Source organism: Leguminivora glycinivorella, chromosome 12, assembly GCF_023078275.1.
Source record: "Leguminivora glycinivorella isolate SPB_JAAS2020 chromosome 12, LegGlyc_1.1, whole genome shotgun sequence".
NCBI classification, from domain to species: domain Eukaryota; kingdom Metazoa; phylum Arthropoda; class Insecta; order Lepidoptera; family Tortricidae; genus Leguminivora; species Leguminivora glycinivorella.
Genome location: NC_062982.1, coordinates 4,721,166 through 4,741,396, shown reverse-complemented (window position 1 = coordinate 4,741,396; position 20,231 = coordinate 4,721,166). Strand labels below are relative to the sequence as shown.

The 20,231-nt window shown below is 41.3% G+C and overlaps 2 protein-coding genes across 5 annotated transcripts in view; both read left to right on the top strand.

Moving 5' to 3' along the window:
• Positions 1-49: 49 nt before the first annotated feature.
• The window catches only part of LOC125231624 (serine/threonine-protein kinase SMG1), a gene marked incomplete at its 5' end in the record, with an annotated part of 319,651 nt that continues 299,469 nt past the window's right edge, over positions 50-20,231 (top strand). The window contains 1 exon segment of the mRNA XM_048137090.1: positions 50-6,880. Within this exon segment, the coding sequence (XP_047993047.1) occupies positions 50-6,880 (6,831 nt within the window).
• LOC125231626 lies at positions 12,308-18,944 on the top strand. 4 transcript variants are annotated; one of them, XM_048137092.1, is made up of 4 exons: positions 12,308-12,658; positions 13,675-13,678; positions 14,137-17,690; positions 18,698-18,944. In XM_048137092.1, the coding sequence occupies exons 1-3, from the start codon at positions 12,614-12,616 to the stop codon at positions 17,631-17,633; spliced, it is 3,546 nt and encodes a 1,181-aa protein (XP_047993049.1). In that variant the 5' UTR covers positions 12,308-12,613; the 3' UTR covers positions 17,634-17,690; positions 18,698-18,944. The 4 variants fall into 4 exon arrangements, with proteins under 4 accessions (XP_047993049.1, XP_047993048.1, XP_047993050.1 ...); XM_048137094.1 differs by lacking the exons at positions 12,308-12,658; positions 13,675-13,678 and having other exon boundaries at positions 16,156-16,284; positions 17,169-17,690; XM_048137091.1 differs by lacking the exon at positions 12,308-12,658 and having other exon boundaries at positions 13,173-17,690.

The following is a 20,231-nucleotide window of genomic DNA, read 5'->3' as shown; positions in this document are numbered from 1 at the left end:
TATGGTAACGTTTTCGTTGTGTGTTGGCTGAAGAAAACGACTGTTTTGACCGTATTTTTGCGTAATTTTGCGGCCATGTGTGGTCATATTCGTGCCCCTAGAGACAATTTTAGTGATGTTATCGACCACTGCAAATAACAAAGTGAAAACCTTGAAGGGGTCGGAGGCCCCCGACGTTGCTGAAAGGGAAGAAATCGGCCAAGAAAACACGGATGATAAGGTCAGAGGTTATGTTGGTTCGTATGATGCATCGTCTTCTTTTGGCGGGCCGAGCCGAGACGGGCGTTTTCGGGCCCGCGGCCGGGTTACGGAGTTTCGGCACTCGAGAGGCGGCGGGCGCGGCGGCCGAGGCCGAGGCCTGCCGCCCCGCAGCGACCGAGATCTGGACGGTTCCTTTAAATATCACGAACCGTTAGCTCATACCGCAGCCGACTCCTGGGCCCAAACGAACTCTGGTAAAAGTTTCTACGAGCGATCTGAACTGGCTATCCATCTGCCCGAAGACCCACGAATATCTAAATTGTTGCGTCGCCTATGTGCCGAGGTGGATGTTGAAAAATCGCTTGCCATATGCAGCAAGCTGCAGGATGCAGTCATGCTTCCAGAAAACGCCAGATACATCAGGAGATCTTATGACATACTTGTTGAATCACTACTTGATGTGCTGTATGATGCTCCAGGGCCAGAAACAAAGGAACAAGCTGCTGTTGTTCTCGGCAGGATTGGCTATGTCATGGGACCAGACTTCCGTAAACATCTAGAGTGGATTGAGGCCACATATGCAGCACATAATAGCTCTATCAAACACCTGCTTATACTGTCCTTTTCTGAGACATTTCAATTGGACTTTCAGACACCAAATCTGTCAGAGTTCGCTGAAACAACTCTGGATCGCCTTCAAGTCATTATAGAGGGCACTGACTCAGCTGATGTCTTTATGGCTGCTATAACTGCCATGATAGTGATGTCTAACTCATATCCGGAACACTTTGCCAATCATTTTGTGGACACCGTGGATATTTTGGTCGGCTGGCATGTAGATAATGCCCAACCAAGAAAGATCAAGGAGTTTGCTCTGCAATCACTGTTTAAACTGAGCCGCCACTGGCAGGCTGATGTCGGATTCTCAGTAAACTTGCTGAACCAATTTGTTGAGGATATGGTTGCTTATTCAAATGACCTGGATTCTAATAAAAGTGACACAGATACAGAATCCACATCAGCAGAAGACTGCATTCAGAAGATAACCTCATTTCTGAATGTGTTTAATACTGTTGTAAAGAGTCTGGGCAATTTACTCAGCCCTACTACATCTCAGACTGTCAGCTGGTCCTTCCTGACTGAATCTTTAACTAAGATACTGCAGGTACTTACTAAGACATTGAAAGATGATGCGGAACCTGACTTGATTGTGGCCGGGAATGAAAGCATCACATTACTATTGCAGCATTTACAAACTAAAGCTATGTCAAGCTTTCCCGCTCTGTTCTCACTGATTTCAATGGAGATTACAACTTATTTGCATGATGAAGAAAATATGTGTCTCAGTGTCATTGACTTAATATCTAAAACTGTGAAAGAGATTGCATCAAACCTTCCTATTGAATTTATCACTGAAACAATAGGTCCCGAGTCTAAATTACGCCAGTTACGAAATTCAGAGAGTGCCCTTGTCCTAAATGGGGTGATGTCAGTATACAGTAACCTTTTGAATTTAAAGAATATCCCACTGTTGCAAGAAACTTACAAGTTTGTACTTACAGACATACAAAACTCATATTCTATTATTGTACCTGACATACAAATCATTCAGCCAGAATATCCAGATGAAGTATGTAAAGAAGATGCTGAAGGGAATGTTATATTTTACCTGCAATGTCTTTCCGAGCTTGCAAATGCGAGTAATTCCATCATTGGTATGTGGGCGTTGCAGCCAAGCATTCTAGAACTTCTCGCACTTAAAATGCGCCCCGAAGATGATAAGCTAAGTCAAGACAAACCAGCTCTCCAATATGCTGTGCTGTATTTGCTTTATTCTCATTGCAGAAAGAACAATCATTTTATTGCATCAAGTGATTTAGTAAAGATGAAAAACTCACAGCAGAGAGCAAATGATATATTTGGACTATCTAAATTAAACCTTGGAGAAGTCAAAGGCACAAGCCCTACATCTGGGCATCTAGCGGTAATTCTAAACACATTGAGTGTAATTTTGGAAAAAGATGTTTGCAAGGAAACCATGTTGCTGGTCCTTAATTGGATTTCAGACATACTCAGCCAGCTCGACAAGTATCTGCCAATTGTTAGCATGTCTAAAGGATTCCTAATTTTGACCACAAACATGCTTTCTCTAGCTTACTGTTTTGACGATGACATTGTACTGATTGTTATGAAAAATAGCCAGTTGCTGTTAAAAAACAAAAACCTCAGTTTAAATGCAATGGTATTGAAAACTATAGCAGTGTTGTGTGTATTACATATGGACAATCAAAATGACGCAGTTTCGAATATTTGTATGGAAGTGCTTTTTGAACTTCCATGGGACATAGTGCAACTAGAGCTTGACAAACAAGTCATACAAGTATTTAGATATCGAAAAATGAGTCTACATTTGCTCAACAATGAAAGCAAAGCAAACTCTCTGAAAGAATACCTGTTGAAAGGGTCATACACAACCTTGTCAAATCAACATTTCAAAGCAATAATTGATTGTATTCTTCAGTGCACGGTCGAAGATAAGAATCTACTGCTAAACGCATTTTTAACTTCGTGGCCTTTGCATTCTCAAGATGCAGATGACAACAATATTCTATTTTTCCGACAATGTGCCACGAATTTCTCATCAATTTGTATCAGCTGGGCACTATCAGAACTGGCTTTGACTACTGTTACCTTAAAATTGAGGACTGCTCTCGGAAAACCTCAAGAAACGTTTATGAAAATAGAAGGAGCACTGAAAGGGATTGCAAGGGAGACATCTTCATTAGAAACTAAACATGTGACTACAGATCAGCGAAATTTAATGGATGTGGTTGTTGGAGAGCAAATGAGATCCCGCTGGATCACAGAGTTCATGATGTTCCTCGAGAAATATATTTATAATGCTGCTGAAGGGACAGCTACAGTACTACCCCCAGTCGCCAAGCCTGTAAGAACTTTCTTCTATACAAACTGGACAACATGTCGCGATTGGCAGAACAGATTACGGCCGGCGTCTCTTGCTGTTAGCCAATACGCTGGTCATTACGGTGCCGCTATTTACCATGCGTCATTGATTCTACAAACCGCTGCGACCTCTACAACTAATATTGACATTGAAGCAATCACCATGAATCTAGCCCGTGCTCTCATAAAAATCCAGGAACCCGAGGTATTGCACGGCCTCTACGTTTGGATCAAACAAACGTTTGATAAAAAGCTGTATTGGCTAAAGGGTGCTGCAGAACAAGCTAACTCTAGACACGAGTTGGCTTTGGAGTTTTATACCAAACTAAATAATATGAAAACTCAAGAAGACAAAAAAGAATCGGGTGATACACCTCAAACAGAGACTAAAAGCGAGAAGTTCATTGATGAACAAATGATGGACAGCTACAAGCATATACAGAATTGGGAAGATATGCAGGAATGGAAGGAAAATGTGAATCAAAAGAAGCATAATTCGCCGTGGAACTCATTTACAGCACTACGAGTATTCGAGGGAAGCACGGAAATTCCCGACGAGCTTACAAACTGGGACATTCTCGACATGAATGCTAATGAAATATCTAAAAACGCTTGCTCCTATCAAAACCTCATAAATAAGATAGAATCGACGTTAGTCTGCACTGCTGTCAACGTGTGCTATACCGATAACTTTGAGCAATATGAACGTTTGCTAACAGATTGTGACGCTGTGCTGAAATGTAGCGCTCAAGAATTTGCTAGGACAAATGCTGTGCATTTCATGAAAGACATTGCAGTGCTTCAATTGGCTAATTTGGGCTTGAGAAATATCGTCAAGAGCGGAAAAGTAATTTCGAATCCATTTAAACCCTCAGTTCTAAAAGAACATAAATATGGCACTGACTTTGAAAACCTCAGTCGTATTCTATGGTGGAATCAGTATTTTACAAAGCTGAACATGACTGAAGAGAACATCTTCTATGCAGAATGCCTACGACTAGATGTTATCAAGAATGCCAGGAAACATGCAAATTTAGGAATGGCAAAGAGGGAATTATTAAACCATTTCAAACATAATCCAGCATTCCAAGTTTATCTTGGTAACGTCAGCAATTTAGATGAACTGAGCGAGGTATTGATGATGTCAACGAACACTTACGATTTAGATATTTGGACATTAAACAACACGTCAGCCCTCATGGAATTATGTAAACTAACGTACGCCAAAGAAGAAACTAAAATGCGAGCCATCAATCTGTGCTCGAACATATCCTTGGGATTCTCTCAAAGGCTTGCAATGGAAGAGCAAAGTTACGAACTGCGTGAAAAAGGCACTCGGATGCTTTTGACTTTGTCAAAGTGGATCCAAAGTCAAACTGAAAATGATAATATCTTGGAGGTAGATTCGCCTTTAATGAAACTTGTATCCGCACTACCCGAAATCGGTCTTGTCGACAATAACATATCTGAAAATGTGATCCCGCTAGCCGATTCCGCTGTCGGCAAACTATTGCAGTTTGGAGTCAATCAATGCCCAGGACTTGCTAAAGCATGGGCTAATTTTGCAGCTTGGTGCTTCAGATGGGGCAGGAAGATGGTTGAGTTCAGTTCAAAGACGCGTGAACAATTAACTGACAATGATAAAGTGCAGATTGAAAGCGTTATGATAGGGTGCTCGCCACAGGACTTTGAAGCGGTATGTGAAATCCTATCAAAAACAAAAGCCACTTGCGATGATGAAGATATTGATTGGAATGAGATCAACACATCGGAGATGATAGAGAGTCAACTTCGCACAGTGCCTTCCCTCAGTAACGCTTTCCCTGAACACCTTGCCTTGCTGGTTGATATATGGCGCCAAGCTCAAAAACGAGTTTTTTCTTACTTCGAGCTGTCAGCAGACGCCTACTTTAAATTCTTGCAATTGATATGCGCCTCGGATTACATAAATCATAGCGGTGAAAATGCAGTTGTGAATGCTACTTTAAGACTGCTACGTCTAATAGTAAAACATGCTATGGAGCTACAGACTGTCTTGGAATCTGGGTTAGCGAATACACCAACACAGCCATGGAAAGTGATTATCCCACAGCTCTTTTCAAGATTAAATCATCCCGAGACCTACGTAAGGAAATGTGTTTCTGATCTGCTATGTCGACTTGCGGAAGATACGCCTCATCTTATCACTTTTCCTGCTGTGGTTGGTGCAGTTGAAAACGAAACGAAAGATCTGACCGAGCTTAGTGTCGCAAGATCTTATTTGTCACATGACGAAGAAAACAGTCAACCTGATAGTGACTTAGACGATACTGCTAGTGACAAAGTCGTAAATAATGAACTAAATTCCTGTTTCTTAGACATGGTGGAGACATTAACGAAGCAAGCCCCAAAGACAATACTTCAAGTGAAATTGTTAGTGAAAGAGTTGCAAAGGATTAATCTTTTGTGGGATGAATTGTGGCTTGGAACACTCTTGCAACATCACTCGGAGTTTAATAAGAGACTATCGCAGTTAGAGACGGAAGTTGCTAGAGTTAAAGATAACGCAAATCTGAGCGCGGAAGATAAAGAAAAGCTCATAAAAGAGAAGCATCGCATTATATTTGAACCTGTTGTGTACGTATTAGAACAACTAGAACACATCACGTCTGTGAAACCGGAAACTCCCCACGAGGCCAATTTCCAAGCGAAATTCCATAATCTAATAACAGAAGTTATCGAGAGACTGAAAAATCCAACGAATCCAGAAAAACCACAAGATTCTTGGGCACCTTTGAAACAGCTGCAGCTTAAGCTCCAACAAAAAGTGAACAAGAGGACGTCTTACATTCTAAGAATGTCGGATATTAGCCCGGTATTAGCTGAACTAAAGAACACTGTTATCACAATGCCCGGAGTCCACACTAACCAAAGGACTGTCAGAGTAACCATAAAGTCAGTTGAAAACAACGTAGCGATCCTTCCAACTAAAACCAGGCCAAAGAAATTGGTATTCTGCGGTTCAGACGGCAGGGCGTATACATATTTATTCAAAGGTTTAGAAGATTTACATTTGGACGAGAGAATAATGCAGCTTCTGTCCATTACAAATACAATGCTGGCTAGAGATTCCGAAAACAATGACAATCAGACATACAGAGCCCGTCACTACTCTGTGATTCCTTTAGGACCACGTTCGGGGTTAATCAGCTGGGTGGATAACGTAACGCCACTCTTTGCGCTTTATAAACGTTGGCAAAATCGCGAAGCGGCTATCCTTTCTGCTAAAACCAACAAAACAGTCAACGTGTTGCGCCCTTCAGAACTGTTCTACAATAAACTGAACCCTCTTTTGAAAGAAGCTGGTATTCCGACTGATAATAGGAAAGAATGGCCCGTACCTATACTTAAACAAGTGCTCCAAGAGTTAGCAGCGGAGACTCCTAACGATTTGCTGTGGCGAGAGTTGTGGTGCAGCAGTGTGTCTCCCGAGCAGTGGTGGCAGATGGTCCGCCGATACAGTTACTCGGTGGCAGTGATGAGTACAATAGGCTATATAATCGGCCTCGGTGATAGACACTTGGACAATGTGATGGTGGACTTGACGTCTGGTGAAGTGGTGCATATAGACTATAATGTGTGCTTTGAGAAGGGGAAGACGCTTCGGGTGCCGGAGAAGGTGCCCTTCAGGATGACTCCGAACTTGGTGACGGCCCTCGGCGTGACTGGTGTTGAGGTGAGTTTTATTTTTTACAAGCTTTTATTCAACTTGCCTTGGAGCAGAAAGTTGGTCATAGCAACTCTGTTATGAAATGTCGTATCCCCATCGAGTTTGGGGTTTTTAGAAACGTCTCTGAGAGCAGTAGATGACTGTTGAATGAAAGGTACAGTCGGTGATAAAAGGCTGTGCCAAAAAAGAAATTTTTGCAAAAAAAAAAAATTATTTTAGGTAGGGTATTTTCAGAAAACATTTAGCATTTATTTAGAAAAAGGTGAATTTTTATGTAGGTGTTAGGTATAGTCAGTCATAACGACTGCAACGGCTAACCGTACTGATATGTCAATATTATGCACCTGTTAAAACATGCATTATGCATTATTTACGCTTGAGGTCACTGTTGTTCTACGGTGCACCACAGCAATTCCCGTTAAGTTTGTACATTTGGATCACGTCTCCAATTTTGATAAAAATTGGTAGGCTGATAGAGTCCGTGATGCTGAGCAAGATCCACTAGTTTTTCCAAAATGTCCTAGGTTGATTGTATGAAACTTTCCTTTTCTGTTACCGAAAATGTATAGAAATCTGGTAACAAAAAAGGAAGGTTTCATACAAACTACATAGGACATTTTGGGAAACCTAGTGGATCTTGCTCAGCATCACGGACTCTATCAGCCTACCAATTTTTATCAAAATCGGAGACGTGATCCAAATGTACAAACTTAACGGGAATTGCAGACCAACTAAGACAGAGAAATATGGAATTTGCTTTAGTGGATTATAGATTACTAGCTTATGCCCGCGGCTTCACTAGCGTTAGAAAGAGACAAAAAGTAGCCTATGTCACTCTCCATCCCTTCAACTATCTCCACTTAAGAAATCACGACAATTCGTCGCTCCCTTTTGCCGTGAAAGACGGACAAACAAAGTAAACAAACAGACACACACACTTTCCCATTTATAATATTAGTAAGAATATACAAAATCACCCATCATATCTTATAATAACCCTAAATAGGGCGAAGTCGGTTTGGCAAATATCATGTAACTTAATTTAGCATTATCTTCATCTGTTGCGTTAAATTGTAAATAGGAAAAAATGTAACAACCTACCTACAGTCAGCAGCAGAAGTGCCGTAGCGGCTTACCCGCCGTGTTCACAATGATCCTAACACGCTCCTATTGTCTTAAAAATAAGATCGTGTCAAGTTCATTTTGAACACCTTGCCCGCTACGGCACTTCTGCTGCTGACTGTACTATAAACTGAAATAGGTGTCGTGTCAGTGGTGAAGGCAGGATTCAATTTTGGCAACTTTGATATTAGTTTGTTCGTTGCGTATGTCGCGACCAACGCGAAACTATAGAGCCCCAAGAATATTCCCCTGCGGCAACACTGGCGGCGCCCTCTGGGTGGAGCCATAGTAAGTATCTCAAAGTTGTCAAACTACGTGCCACGTAGACATTCCACGAGGCGCGAGAAACGCGCCAGTACTTAAAAGTGTAACACACAGTGAAGTGATCCACGTGCTATCCAGATATTGCAGAGACGACTAAAGCTAAGTATTTATTTATACTTGGTGGCTCACAGTGGTGTAATGGTATCTCTTACAATTGTTTCCATATCTAACTAAAGGCTATTACCTCGATTATCTTAGTAACAGACAAGGCGCACTAAAGGTGCCACTAGGTGCCGAGTTGTCTATCTAAATAGTAAGTATGGTACTCAATCCTGGAAGACTAGTTCTCCAGAGGCGCAAGCAGACAAGGCACGCTAAAGGTGCCGGTAAGTGACAGGTAGACACACTTAGAATAAGCATGCATGCTCAATCATGGTGAGACCGCGGCGTGCTCGGCTCAGCCCGGGGGTCGAGGTCGCCGGGGGTCGAGGGGCACGTCGGCGGCGTACCTGGCTCAGCCCGGGGGTCGAGGTCGCCGGGGGTCGAGAGGTACGTCGACGGCTCACTGTTCTCAATCCTGGTAAGACTAGATCGCCAGAGGGTGAGGTGCAAGTCCACGGCGTGCTCGGCTCAGCCCGGGGTCGAGGTCGCCGGGGGTCGAGGGCACGTCGGCGGCGTACCTGGCTCAGCCCGGGGGTCGAGGTCGCCGGGGGTCGAGAGGTACGCCGACGGCCCTCACTGTTATCAATCCTGGAAGACGAGTTCTCCAGAAGAGTCGGTATGATAGGTACGAGGGTGTTGACAGTTCAGCACGTCCTCACACCCGCCGAGCTCCAGACAGACGTGCCGTAGTGTGGCGGTACGTCTCGACTATCCACTTGGGCGTGTAGGCGTCCGAGGAAGATGTATTTGGTGTACCCTGTCTGGTTGAATAAGATCAATCCTTAGTATGAGTAGTATGACGATGATGTATGTTCTAAGGGACGGTTGTTAGGAGAATACCATATTCATGAGCACTTAAAACCCACAGATCACGGAGTGACAATCAGCCGCCGTAACATAAAAGCAAGCGAAGCAGATCAGAGGCTCACCTGGCCCCGAGAAGGTTGGGACAGCGTGAGCGTGGATGAGGAATCATCTATAGAAATGTCAGGTATGTATACCATGCATTCTGTTTGGTGGTCAGTATATATATTGACCACACACACACAAATAAGTTGCCATCCTTCTCCTTTACGGACTCGTAAATGTACCGTAGGCGGCTAGGAGAGGGGTGGCGACAATGGTGGTTAGTGCTGGGATTGAACAGATATAGAATCAAGGCATAACTTAAAATGAATGCAAGGTATACTATCCTAACATTAAACGTATTATTCTAAGAAAAATAACATGTGTGTGTCAATAGTAACAAAAATTGCAAGATTTGTACTTTAAGTACACGTGCGGAATCATATAATTACAGGGTCTGGTTCAACATCAATTTTGGCTCATTTAGTTATGAAAGTTACTTCAAGAGCTCAATAAGTGAAGACTTTTAAGAATAAAGTAATTTCATTGACTGTGTAATACGGCAGGATATGAGAAAATACATCATGGCGTACTCTCTCGGCTAAAGGATGGTTTACTTACTTATAAGATACATTTTATTCCCCGTATAAGAAAAAAGGCTCAATTGTTATAAATAATGTTTAAAAAATAAAAGTATGAAGATTTCAGTATTCGTCCGAATTTATGAAATTAAAAATTCATTATTCAAAAATAAAAGGTCATGTTATTGAACAAAGTTGCTTCAGTTGCTTCCGGGATACGTCACGAATACGTCTCTGATTGGCCAAAAGCGAAACATGGCGGCCATCGCGCCATCGCGGCGGCCATAGCACGAAGTAGTGTTGCTACAGTTACAGTAAGAAGATTACCCGAAATGTCGGGAGAAAATTACGACTCGAAAGGATTAACCGGATAACTTCAGTGAAGAGAAGAAATTATTTTACAAACGGATTCGACTTGGAAGGCAGTAATGAGAATTTTCTTATAAGATGAATGTGTAATTAAGTCAAACGGTCATACTGAACTGTGTATAGATATAAGTCGGTAAGAATTTTGTCTTTGTGTTCGTAATTATATTGGATTGATTAGTATATAAGCTAGAAGATCTTTTCAGGGATAAGAAGAGAAGCACTAGCCTATGGTATACTGCAGGTATATCTTATAAGTCTTATAAGACAAGCGTAAAATAAGAAGGGGCAGAGGAATTTTCCGCTTTGAATTTTACTTGATACATGTGTGTTAAACTTAATTAGAATTAAGATTTTAGTATTAAGTATTTGTATAAAAGTAATAACGATGCATCTAAAAGGACCGAAGAAGAAACAAGTTACGGTTAGTTTATTCGTTAAATATGTCAGAAATCAGGGAGTTCTGACTAAGGCTGGCAACACTAATTCCCGTAGAGAATACGCTTTACTTTGAAACTTTGTTTACGGAGAAGCTGCAACAGCGCTGGTTCCCAAGAAGTTTGCATCCAGTTTATAGGTAAGATGCAGTTGTTTTGTACAATTTCAAGTGCTTTATAGAAGAATTAAATTGGTGAATGAGTACGATTATTGAAAATATGTGTATTTTACGTCATAGGAAGACAAAAACACGAACCGGCCTCCGTGAACCATCACGGACTCGACACATACCACCGGATTAGACGAGAAAAGAGAAAAGAAATTCCTCGGTAAGTTTTTAAATAACTACTTCGTCATCACATGAAGTTTGTTCAAAGAAAAACCAATCGTCAGCTAATTTGCCGTAAAGTTAGCGAAAACAACCTCGTGGTTTTTGCAAAGAAACATGGCGTGTTTAAAGTTCTAAAGTAGTAAGAATATTACAGTCAATATTCAAGTTTTAACATCCGTATTACGTTTTATTAGAGATATCTTGAATATTTTGACATTGTACTTGTTATTGGCGAAGATTAACTTGGATGAAGAAATGTATTTGCAGCGGAGTCAAAATGGCGAATTCTAGTATTCTTTAAAAGTTTAGAGAAGTTTTTAACATCGTGAGATATTATGTTGTGCATATCTCGCATATTTTTCCTGAACTCACAATGTTGTTTACTTATTCCTTAAAGAACTTTGAGAAAGTTTTTTTTTATGTTGATTGTGTGTATATGTGAATTAACATCTTCTTTACAGGTTTAGTATAAGAAGTGAATTTGTGTCAATAGTGTTCGTTAAAATACGTCATACAAATTAAATACAAAAATAAAACAAATGAGTAAGCTGAATGAGTGAAAGTGACAGTGCAAAGTTATATTATAGTTACCTGCGTGTAAACGTCAACGTTACTGACAAGCACTGATAAGAAGTGATAAGTCTTAACATAAATTTGAGTTCAATAACATGTCTGTGTGTATGTTATGTTTACAGATATTCCAATTTTCTTTAGTGATATTCAATTTAAAGTGAAATAATTTAAATTTGGAAATAAAAGAACTCATTAATTAAATTAATTTTAAAGTGAAAGTATTAAAGTTTCAAATAAGAGTCCTCATAAATTAAATTAAATTTTAATCTTTTGTTACTTTTAACTATTGAGTGTTGTTTTCCATAATAAGAATAGATTAATAAAAAATAAACAATTCCTCATTTCTAGTAGCATTCTAAAATAATTAAAGAAAATGTCAGAAACCTATCCTTGTGAAGGATAATTAAATAGACTTTTCCCAATAAGAGTGTTAATAAAAGATACTAGTTTATAGTATATATTTCTGTACCTTCCAGGACAAGATGGACGAGATTCTCTTAAACAGACTTCGAATCACCAATGAAAAAATTGGTATAGAACTGGAAACAATACCCAGTACGGTTCGGTCAGAAAACATAGGACAGGCTCAGGTCGTCTATAACAGACTGCAAGCTGCAGTGAATAGGCTCAACGCTAATTTATCAGAATACTTTCGTTTAGCTACAACTCCTGCATCAGATGAAATTTTCTTGATTAGTGGCCAACAGCTTTTAGCGGAAGAGACTTTAGCAGAACTCAAAGCGAAGATCGACCAAGTGACCTTATCCCGTGAGACCCAGGAAAAGCCGCCTGAAGTGAATTCCTCTTGTCGACTACCGAAACTCCAACTACAGGTTTATAACGGGGATGTGCTTTCCTGGTGCGAATTTTGGGATAGTTTTAGCAGCAATATCGACTCAAGAAACTTACCTGATGTAGACAAGCTGTCTTATCTTAAAACTTCAGTGACGGGTGATGCTAAGAAAGCTATTGATGGCCTGCCTACCACTAACGGAAACTATAAGATAGCGGTCACTCTACTAAAGGAACGTTTTGGCAAGAAAGCTCATCTGATTGATGCCCACTATGCTACATTATACAAAATCGAAGCGGCAAAAAGCAGCGCAGAAGATTGTAGAAGAACTTTCAACGAGGTGGAGCGCAATCTTAAAATCCTAGAGTCTCTTGGCGAAAACACCAACCACAACCATCTTCGTTTCATGATTTTGGAGAAATTTCCTTCGGATTTAATATACGAAATAAAGTTGAAAATTCAGAATGAGTCCACACAAGAACTCCGGGAACAATTGAATAAAATTATCACTGCAAAGGAAGATGCAGAGAGAATTGCTGGAAGGAAACGATCACATGAGGTAGATGACAGCACTGTCGGTACCCTGCATGTGAACGCAAAGCGTGCGAAGAGAATGCATCATTTCCAACAGGGAAATAATACCTCAAATACTCAACATTATCAAGGAAGTACTAATAGAAAAGGACTAAATAGAAAAGGAAAATTTCAAAGGGCCAATGAACCCAAAAAAGGAAGCAAACCGAGCGTATCTAATGTTGCAACATCTGCTAACAGATCTGCAACTGTTAACCCAAAGGAAAAAGGGAAAATCTTAAGTTGTATATTCTGCAACGGCAAACACCGCAATTATACGTGCCAGGACGCTTCTACTTTAGAGGAAAGAAAGAAGCGGTTGACCGGAAGATGCTTTATATGCTTTAGGAAGAATCATCTTGTAAAGGACTGTAAGGAAAACTGGACTTGTAGACTTTGCCCAGGAAAGGAAAGGCACAACATGGCCTTATGCCCTTCAAATTTTCCAAAGGATCCCAAAACAAAGAAACAGTCTTGACTATTTCAGAAAGAGGAATCACCACTCTACAGACAGCTGTTGTTTATGCTAACCCCTTAGGTGATAAGAATAATGTATTGTGTAAATACCGTTTAATTTTAGACCCAGGGTCTCAACGTTCTTATGTCACATTTCAAGCGGCCAAGGAGTTGAAGCTTCCAGTCGAAGAAGAAAGTCTCTTGACAATTTTCACCTTCGGTGAAGATCCTCCGAAGGAAATACATAGTCCTATAGTGATTCTACAGTTAGTAACTAGAACAAATAAGAAGATAGTTATACAAGCTAACTGTGTCCAACGCATTTCAAGAGGATTCATCCCAAATGTCAAGTTACGGGGCGTACCCGAGTCTTATGTACTGGCGGATGATGGTTCTGTAAGCGGACAGGTGCAGATTCTAATCGGAAACGACTACTACTTTAACATTATTTATGAAACTAAGATACAACTAGATAGTAACTTGTTTCTAGTGGATTCTGCCCTTGGATGGATAGTCAGTGGCAAGACGGAACCACAGCTTGAAGAGGAATCATATGTAGTGACTTATGCTCAAACTTGTATTGAAACGAAGCTTCATCAACCAGATTCACCTCTTTGTGATGGAGACATTAAAAACCTTTGGGAATTGGAATGTATAGGAATTTGTGATTCACCTAAAGCAACAAGAGAAGAAGAAGCTATTAAAAATTTTAATGAAACTACAGTAAAAATTAACAATAGATACACGGTAAGCTGGCCATGGATAACTTATCCGCCTGACTTACCTAATAACTTTGGAATCGCCTTTGGGCGTCTGTCAAGTTTACTGAAGCGCATGGACCAAGAAACCTTAATGTCATACGACGATACATTTAAACAACAATTAGCTAAGGGTATAATAGAAGTCGTACCCACATCAGGAACGTCAACTGGTAACGCTATTCACTACCTACCCTTCCATGGAGTACGTCATCGAGGAAAACCTATGCGAATCGTGTATGATGCTAGTTCCAAGAGTAACAAGAACACCAAGAGTCTGAACGAGTGCTTATACAGAGGACCACTCATGCTTGAAGACCTTACAGGGTTACTCATCAAATTCAGGACACATCACATAGGATTGACGTCCGACATAGAAAAGGCGTTTTTACAGATGGCATTACACGAGAAGGATCGTGACGTTACCAGATTCTTATGGCTTAAAGATACCTCTAAACCAGTATCTCAGGATAATCTACTTTACCTAAGATTCTGCAGAGTTCCATTCGGCGTGATATCTTCACCGTTTCTACTGAATGCGACTATTAAAGAACATTTAAATAATGCAGAAGATCAGCATGTCAGGCAGAAAGCGAATGACATATACGTAGACAACTTTGTTTCAGGCTGTAGTACTACAGCTGAAGCAATAGAGCTTTACAAAAGTTTAAAAGGATCTTTTCAAGATATTTCAATGTCACTCAGGGATTGGAGTTCTAACTCCGAAGAATTCATGAAGATGGTCCCTGATACATGTAAAGAAAACAAGATAAAAGTACTTGGCTTAGAGTGGGACATAAAAAAGGACACCCTCCAGCTGAAGCCCAACCTCCAAGAGGAAGCAGCCACAAAAAGAGGAATACTGAAGACTATCGCATCAATTTATGACCCGTGCGGTTACGCGGCACCTCATACATTATCAGCTAAACTTTTTCTGCAAGGACTTTGGAAGGCCGGAGTATCTTGGGACTCACCATTATCAAGCGAGCTAACAGAAGAGTGGAACATCATCCGACAGAACCTAGAAGTCATAGGAAAGGTATCGGTGGATAGATGTTACATGAAGACACCAACGGAAGCGAATTACCAACTGCACTGCTTCACAGATGCTTCACTACAAGCCTACGCAGCATCGGTGTTTCTAGTCTGTGGCTCGAAGAAAAGCTTTATCATGGGTAAATCCCGTCTGATACCAACCAAGGATCAAGATAACCTCAAGATACCCCGTCTAGAACTTCTGGGAGTACTGATAGGCTGTAGACTGATGAAGTTCGTCCTTAAGTTTCTGCAACAGAAAATAGTAAGACAAGTCTTATGGACCGATAGTCAGATTGTCATCGAATGGTGTAAGTCTAACAAACTACTTCCTCCCTTCGTTGCCAGACGAGTAGAAGAAATCAAGACAAACAAAGACCTGGAGATAAGATATCTACCATCAAGCTTGAACCCAGCAGATGTAGGCACAAGACCCCTTCGTGCAGAGGAGGATAAGGAGAAATGGCTGAATGGTCCGCAGTTTATAACAGAAGATCCACAGAAATGGCCAACCACATCCGGCAGTGAGCCAACCAGTTCTCTTCTGACAGAGGAGGGTCTTGGGTTCCAAGAAGACATAGAGATGGTCGATAAAGAAGATCCAGTTGTTAATGTCAACCCGATGAAAACGGAGGAAATTATAACACCAAATGAAGTGATAGGAAATAATCAGTCAACAGACGACAAGCTTCATAAATTAAAAGAAATTCAAGCTAAATATTTTCCTCTAGAGGTAGAAGGAAAAGAAACCAATCTAAGTCGAAACTTAGGAGTATTCAAGGACATTGATGACCTATTGAGATGCAAAGGTCGTATGAAAAACGCAAACTGGTCGTTCGACAAACGATACCCTATACTCATACCAAAAGAGTCAGATTTCACGAAGGAAATTATAATGAAAACTCATCAAGAGAACAAACATGTAGGTGTCAGCCACACGCTTGATAAAATAAGAGAAATGTATTGGATTCCTCAAGGAAGAAGTAAAGTCCAACGGATATTAAAGGGATGCCCTGAATGTATGAAACATGATGGAGGACCTTATAGACTACCAGAAACCCCTGCTCTTCCTAAAGAGAGAGTCAATTACAGCTCTCCTTTTACGTACGTTGGAACAGACTACCTGGGACCACTTCTAGTTAACAACGGGAATGGCAGTTGTAAAAGATGGATTAGCCTTTATACATGTTTAGCGGTAAGAGCCATTCACCTGGAAGTGGTAAAGGATCTAACAGCGGAAGAAGGTCTTCTGGCCTTAAAAAGGATGATATCAGCGAGAGGCGTGCCTACCTTAATTACATCTGACAACGCAGCTCATTACAAGTTACTTTCTGAAATTCTTCAAGACCCATATTGCATAGAAAAGGAGATTAAATGGAAATTCATACCGCAATTAGCCCCATGGCATGGAGGATTTTACGAAAGGTTGATTGGCTTAACCAAGAATTGTATGAAGAAAACCTTACAAAAACACTTATTGAATGACAGCCAGCTGGCAACAACAGTTAAGGAAATAGAAGCAGTACTTAACACAAGACCTTTAACCTACGTGGATTCAGAACCTGACCACGTATTAAAACCCTCAGACTTTCTTACCATGGGAAAATGTATCGTAATGGAAACGTCGAGCATGGATCCTATTACGTCACATGGGACAGTAACCAAAGACAATCTAATTAAAGGTTGGAAGAAAGCGCTCATCATTCTACGAGAATTCAAAGAGATGTTTGAGAACAGGTATCTCCTAAATTTGAGAGAAAGATACTCCCATCATCCTAAAGAGCCTAGAGTGACTTCAAAATTAACGCCAAAAATAGGTCAGATAGTGCAAATAAAAGGCGACACGAAGAATAGGATCAATTGGAAAGTTGGGAAAATAGTATCTTTAAAGGAAGGCGCCGATGGTTTATGTAGAGTAGCCACGGTCCAAGTAGGAGATACAATATATACAAGATCTATCGCGCATCTCTACCCGTTAGAGATCGAAGATGGAGAGGAACAGTGTAAACAAACGTCACATGAAGAAAGCGTAGAAGAATCTGTACAGGTTCCTGACGTCCCACATCCAACAAGAAGGGACGACGTGAGGAAAGAATCCACTAACGACGTTCTTAAGACTTCTGAGCAGAAATCTTATCAATTAACAGAATTAAACGAGTCAGAAGAAATACCGTCTGATTCAGTCTTATTAGAGCCTGCATCTAGTCAGTTACACGAGCCTGAGCCTAAGTCCATACCCGAACCAGACCCACTCGCAGTCAAAGACATGACGTTCTGCGAGAACACTGATCCTGAAACGCACCACCTAGAGAACATCGCGTCGGCTGAACATCACGACGAGTCCAGACCTAAGAGAGCAGCGGCGCTTCGTGCTCTTGAGAAGATTAAGGAGTGGACCAGCAACTTAGTCGCAGTTTTGCTGCCTGTAGTGGGGAGTGTCGCGACCAACGCGAAACTATAGAGCCCCAAGAATATTCCCCTGCGGCAACACTGGCGGCGCCCTCTGGGTGGAGCCATAGTAAGTATCTCAAAGTTGTCAAACTACGTGCCACGTAGACATTCCACGAGGCGCGAGAAACGCGCCAGTACTTAAAAGTGTAACACACAGTGAAGTGATCCACGTGCTATCCAGATATTGCAGAGACGACTAAAGCTAAGTATTTATTTATACTTGGTGGCTCACAGTGGTGTAATGGTATCTCTTACAATTGTTTCCATATCTAACTAAAGGCTATTACCTCGATTATCTTAGTAACAGACAAGGCGCACTAAAGGTGCCACTAGGTGCCGAGTTGTCTATCTAAATAGTAAGTATGGTACTCAATCCTGGAAGACTAGTTCTCCAGAGGCGCAAGCAGACAAGGCACGCTAAAGGTGCCGGTAAGTGACAGGTAGACACACTTAGAATAAGCATGCATGCTCAATCATGGTGAGACCGCGGCGTGCTCGGCTCAGCCCGGGGGTCGAGGTCGCCGGGGGTCGAGGGGCACGTCGGCGGCGTACCTGGCTCAGCCCGGGGGTCGAGGTCGCCGGGGGTCGAGAGGTACGTCGACGGCTCACTGTTCTCAATCCTGGTAAGACTAGATCGCCAGAGGGTGAGGTGCAAGTCCACGGCGTGCTCGGCTCAGCCCGGGGGTCGAGGTCGCCGGGGTCGAGGGGCACGTCGGCGGCGTACCTGGCTCAGCCCGGGGGTCGAGGTCGCCGGGGGTCGAGAGGTACGCCGACGGCCCTCACTGTTATCAATCCTGGAAGACGAGTTCTCCAGAAGAGTCGGTATGATAGGTACGAGGGTGTTGACAGTTCAGCACGTCCTCACACCCGCCGAGCTCCAGACAGACGTGCCGTAGTGTGGCGGTACGTCTCGACTATCCACTTGGGCGTGTAGGCGTCCGAGGAAGATGTATTTGGTGTACCCTGTCTGGTTGAATAAGATCAATCCTTAGTATGAGTAGTATGACGATGATGTATGTTCTAAGGGACGGTTGTTAGGAGAATACCATATTCATGAGCACTTAAAACCCACAGATCACGGAGTGACAATCAGCCGCCGTAACATAAAAGCAAGCGAAGCAGATCAGAGGCTCACCTGGCCCCGAGAAGGTTGGGACAGCGTGAGCGTGGATGAGGAATCATCTATAGAAATGTCAGGTATGTATACCATGCATTCTGTTTGGTGGTCAGTATATATATTGACCACACACACACAAATAAGTTGCCATCCTTCTCCTTTACGGACTCGTAAATGTACCGTAGGCGGCTAGGAGAGGGGTGGCGACAGCGTATCTTTAATTCTATTATATAGGAAAATAGCGGGTCACAACTGGACAAGATTAGCCCAGGACCGGGAGAAGTGGCGTACTAGAAGAGAGGCCTATGCTCAGCAGTGGGCGATAAAGGGCTGATATGATGATAATGACAAAGCATCTAACAAGATTTTAGTCTAAAAATCTCTACTCTATCCTTTACTAATTTTGCTACCAGAGTTGAATTAAGGCTTGAAAACGAATCATCAAATTAAAAGTTAATTATGATATGATTGATCATTTATCATTAACCCAGTCTTTGCTGCCGCATAAAGGCATAAGGTATAAAGTAGATAGATAGAGTAGTACACTACACTACACAACAAAAATTAGTTCGTTTCGTTTTAGTCGATTCGTTTTATTTCCTCGAGTCATATTAACCTTTACCTTTTTTATATATTTCGGTGATGATATTTGTTATACCTTATATTATACCTATGGAGGATATTGACTGCGAAAAATATGTTTTCTGTAAGAGAATTATATTCAATTAATCATTTTTATTTAAAATATATAAGTTTTGCGAGCAAAGCTCAATCTCACAAATATCAGTATATTTTCTTAGCAATATACCATTCGTTTGTATTTTCATTTATCGAAAATATTCTTAACAGTAATGCTGTATGGATTTACTTACCTGTTTTGATCGCTTTCCTAACTAAAAACTTTTTCGACAAAAGTGCCATCTGCCTAAGAAACGCTAAAACGTCGTAGTTCCCGAAGTCGCCGCCGTTCGCCATTTAACAAACCCGTTGTATCAAACCGCCGCTCATAGATGGCGACTCCTGTCTTATCTCCTGTCTGATGAAGAGGTCTGTGTATGCAAACGTCATGGTCGATTTTGGACAACTGTAGAGCCCTGTAGGTATATTTTGTGGTAGTTCTGATTGGTAAAAGTTGAGATTTGATAGCTCACAACGCACCCAACAAACATTTAATACCACAAAACACATGGCAAGCAAATTTAAAACTTTAAGTTTACACCTTATGGTGGATTGAAAGATTGATATTTATTGGCACACCTCAGATAGAGGAAGACAACAGGCGGTCTTATCGCTAAAGAGTGATGTCTTCCAAATAACCTTTGGGTAGCGGGAATTTAAAAAATCGGCCCTAAAAATAAAATTATCCCTGATGTTAATAATTTTTCAATGTTTCAATTTCCTCTTCGCTGATACTTTCTAATATATTAAATAAAGTTTACGCCAAAGATTCATCGAATGCATAAAAATATGTGTATCTAGAGTCAAATTATA

Coding starts and splice junctions, on each gene's coding strand:
- LOC125231626 (XM_048137091.1), top strand. CDS start 13,353: ATGCCCTTCAAATTTTCCAAAGGATCCCAAAACAAAGAAACAGTCTTG.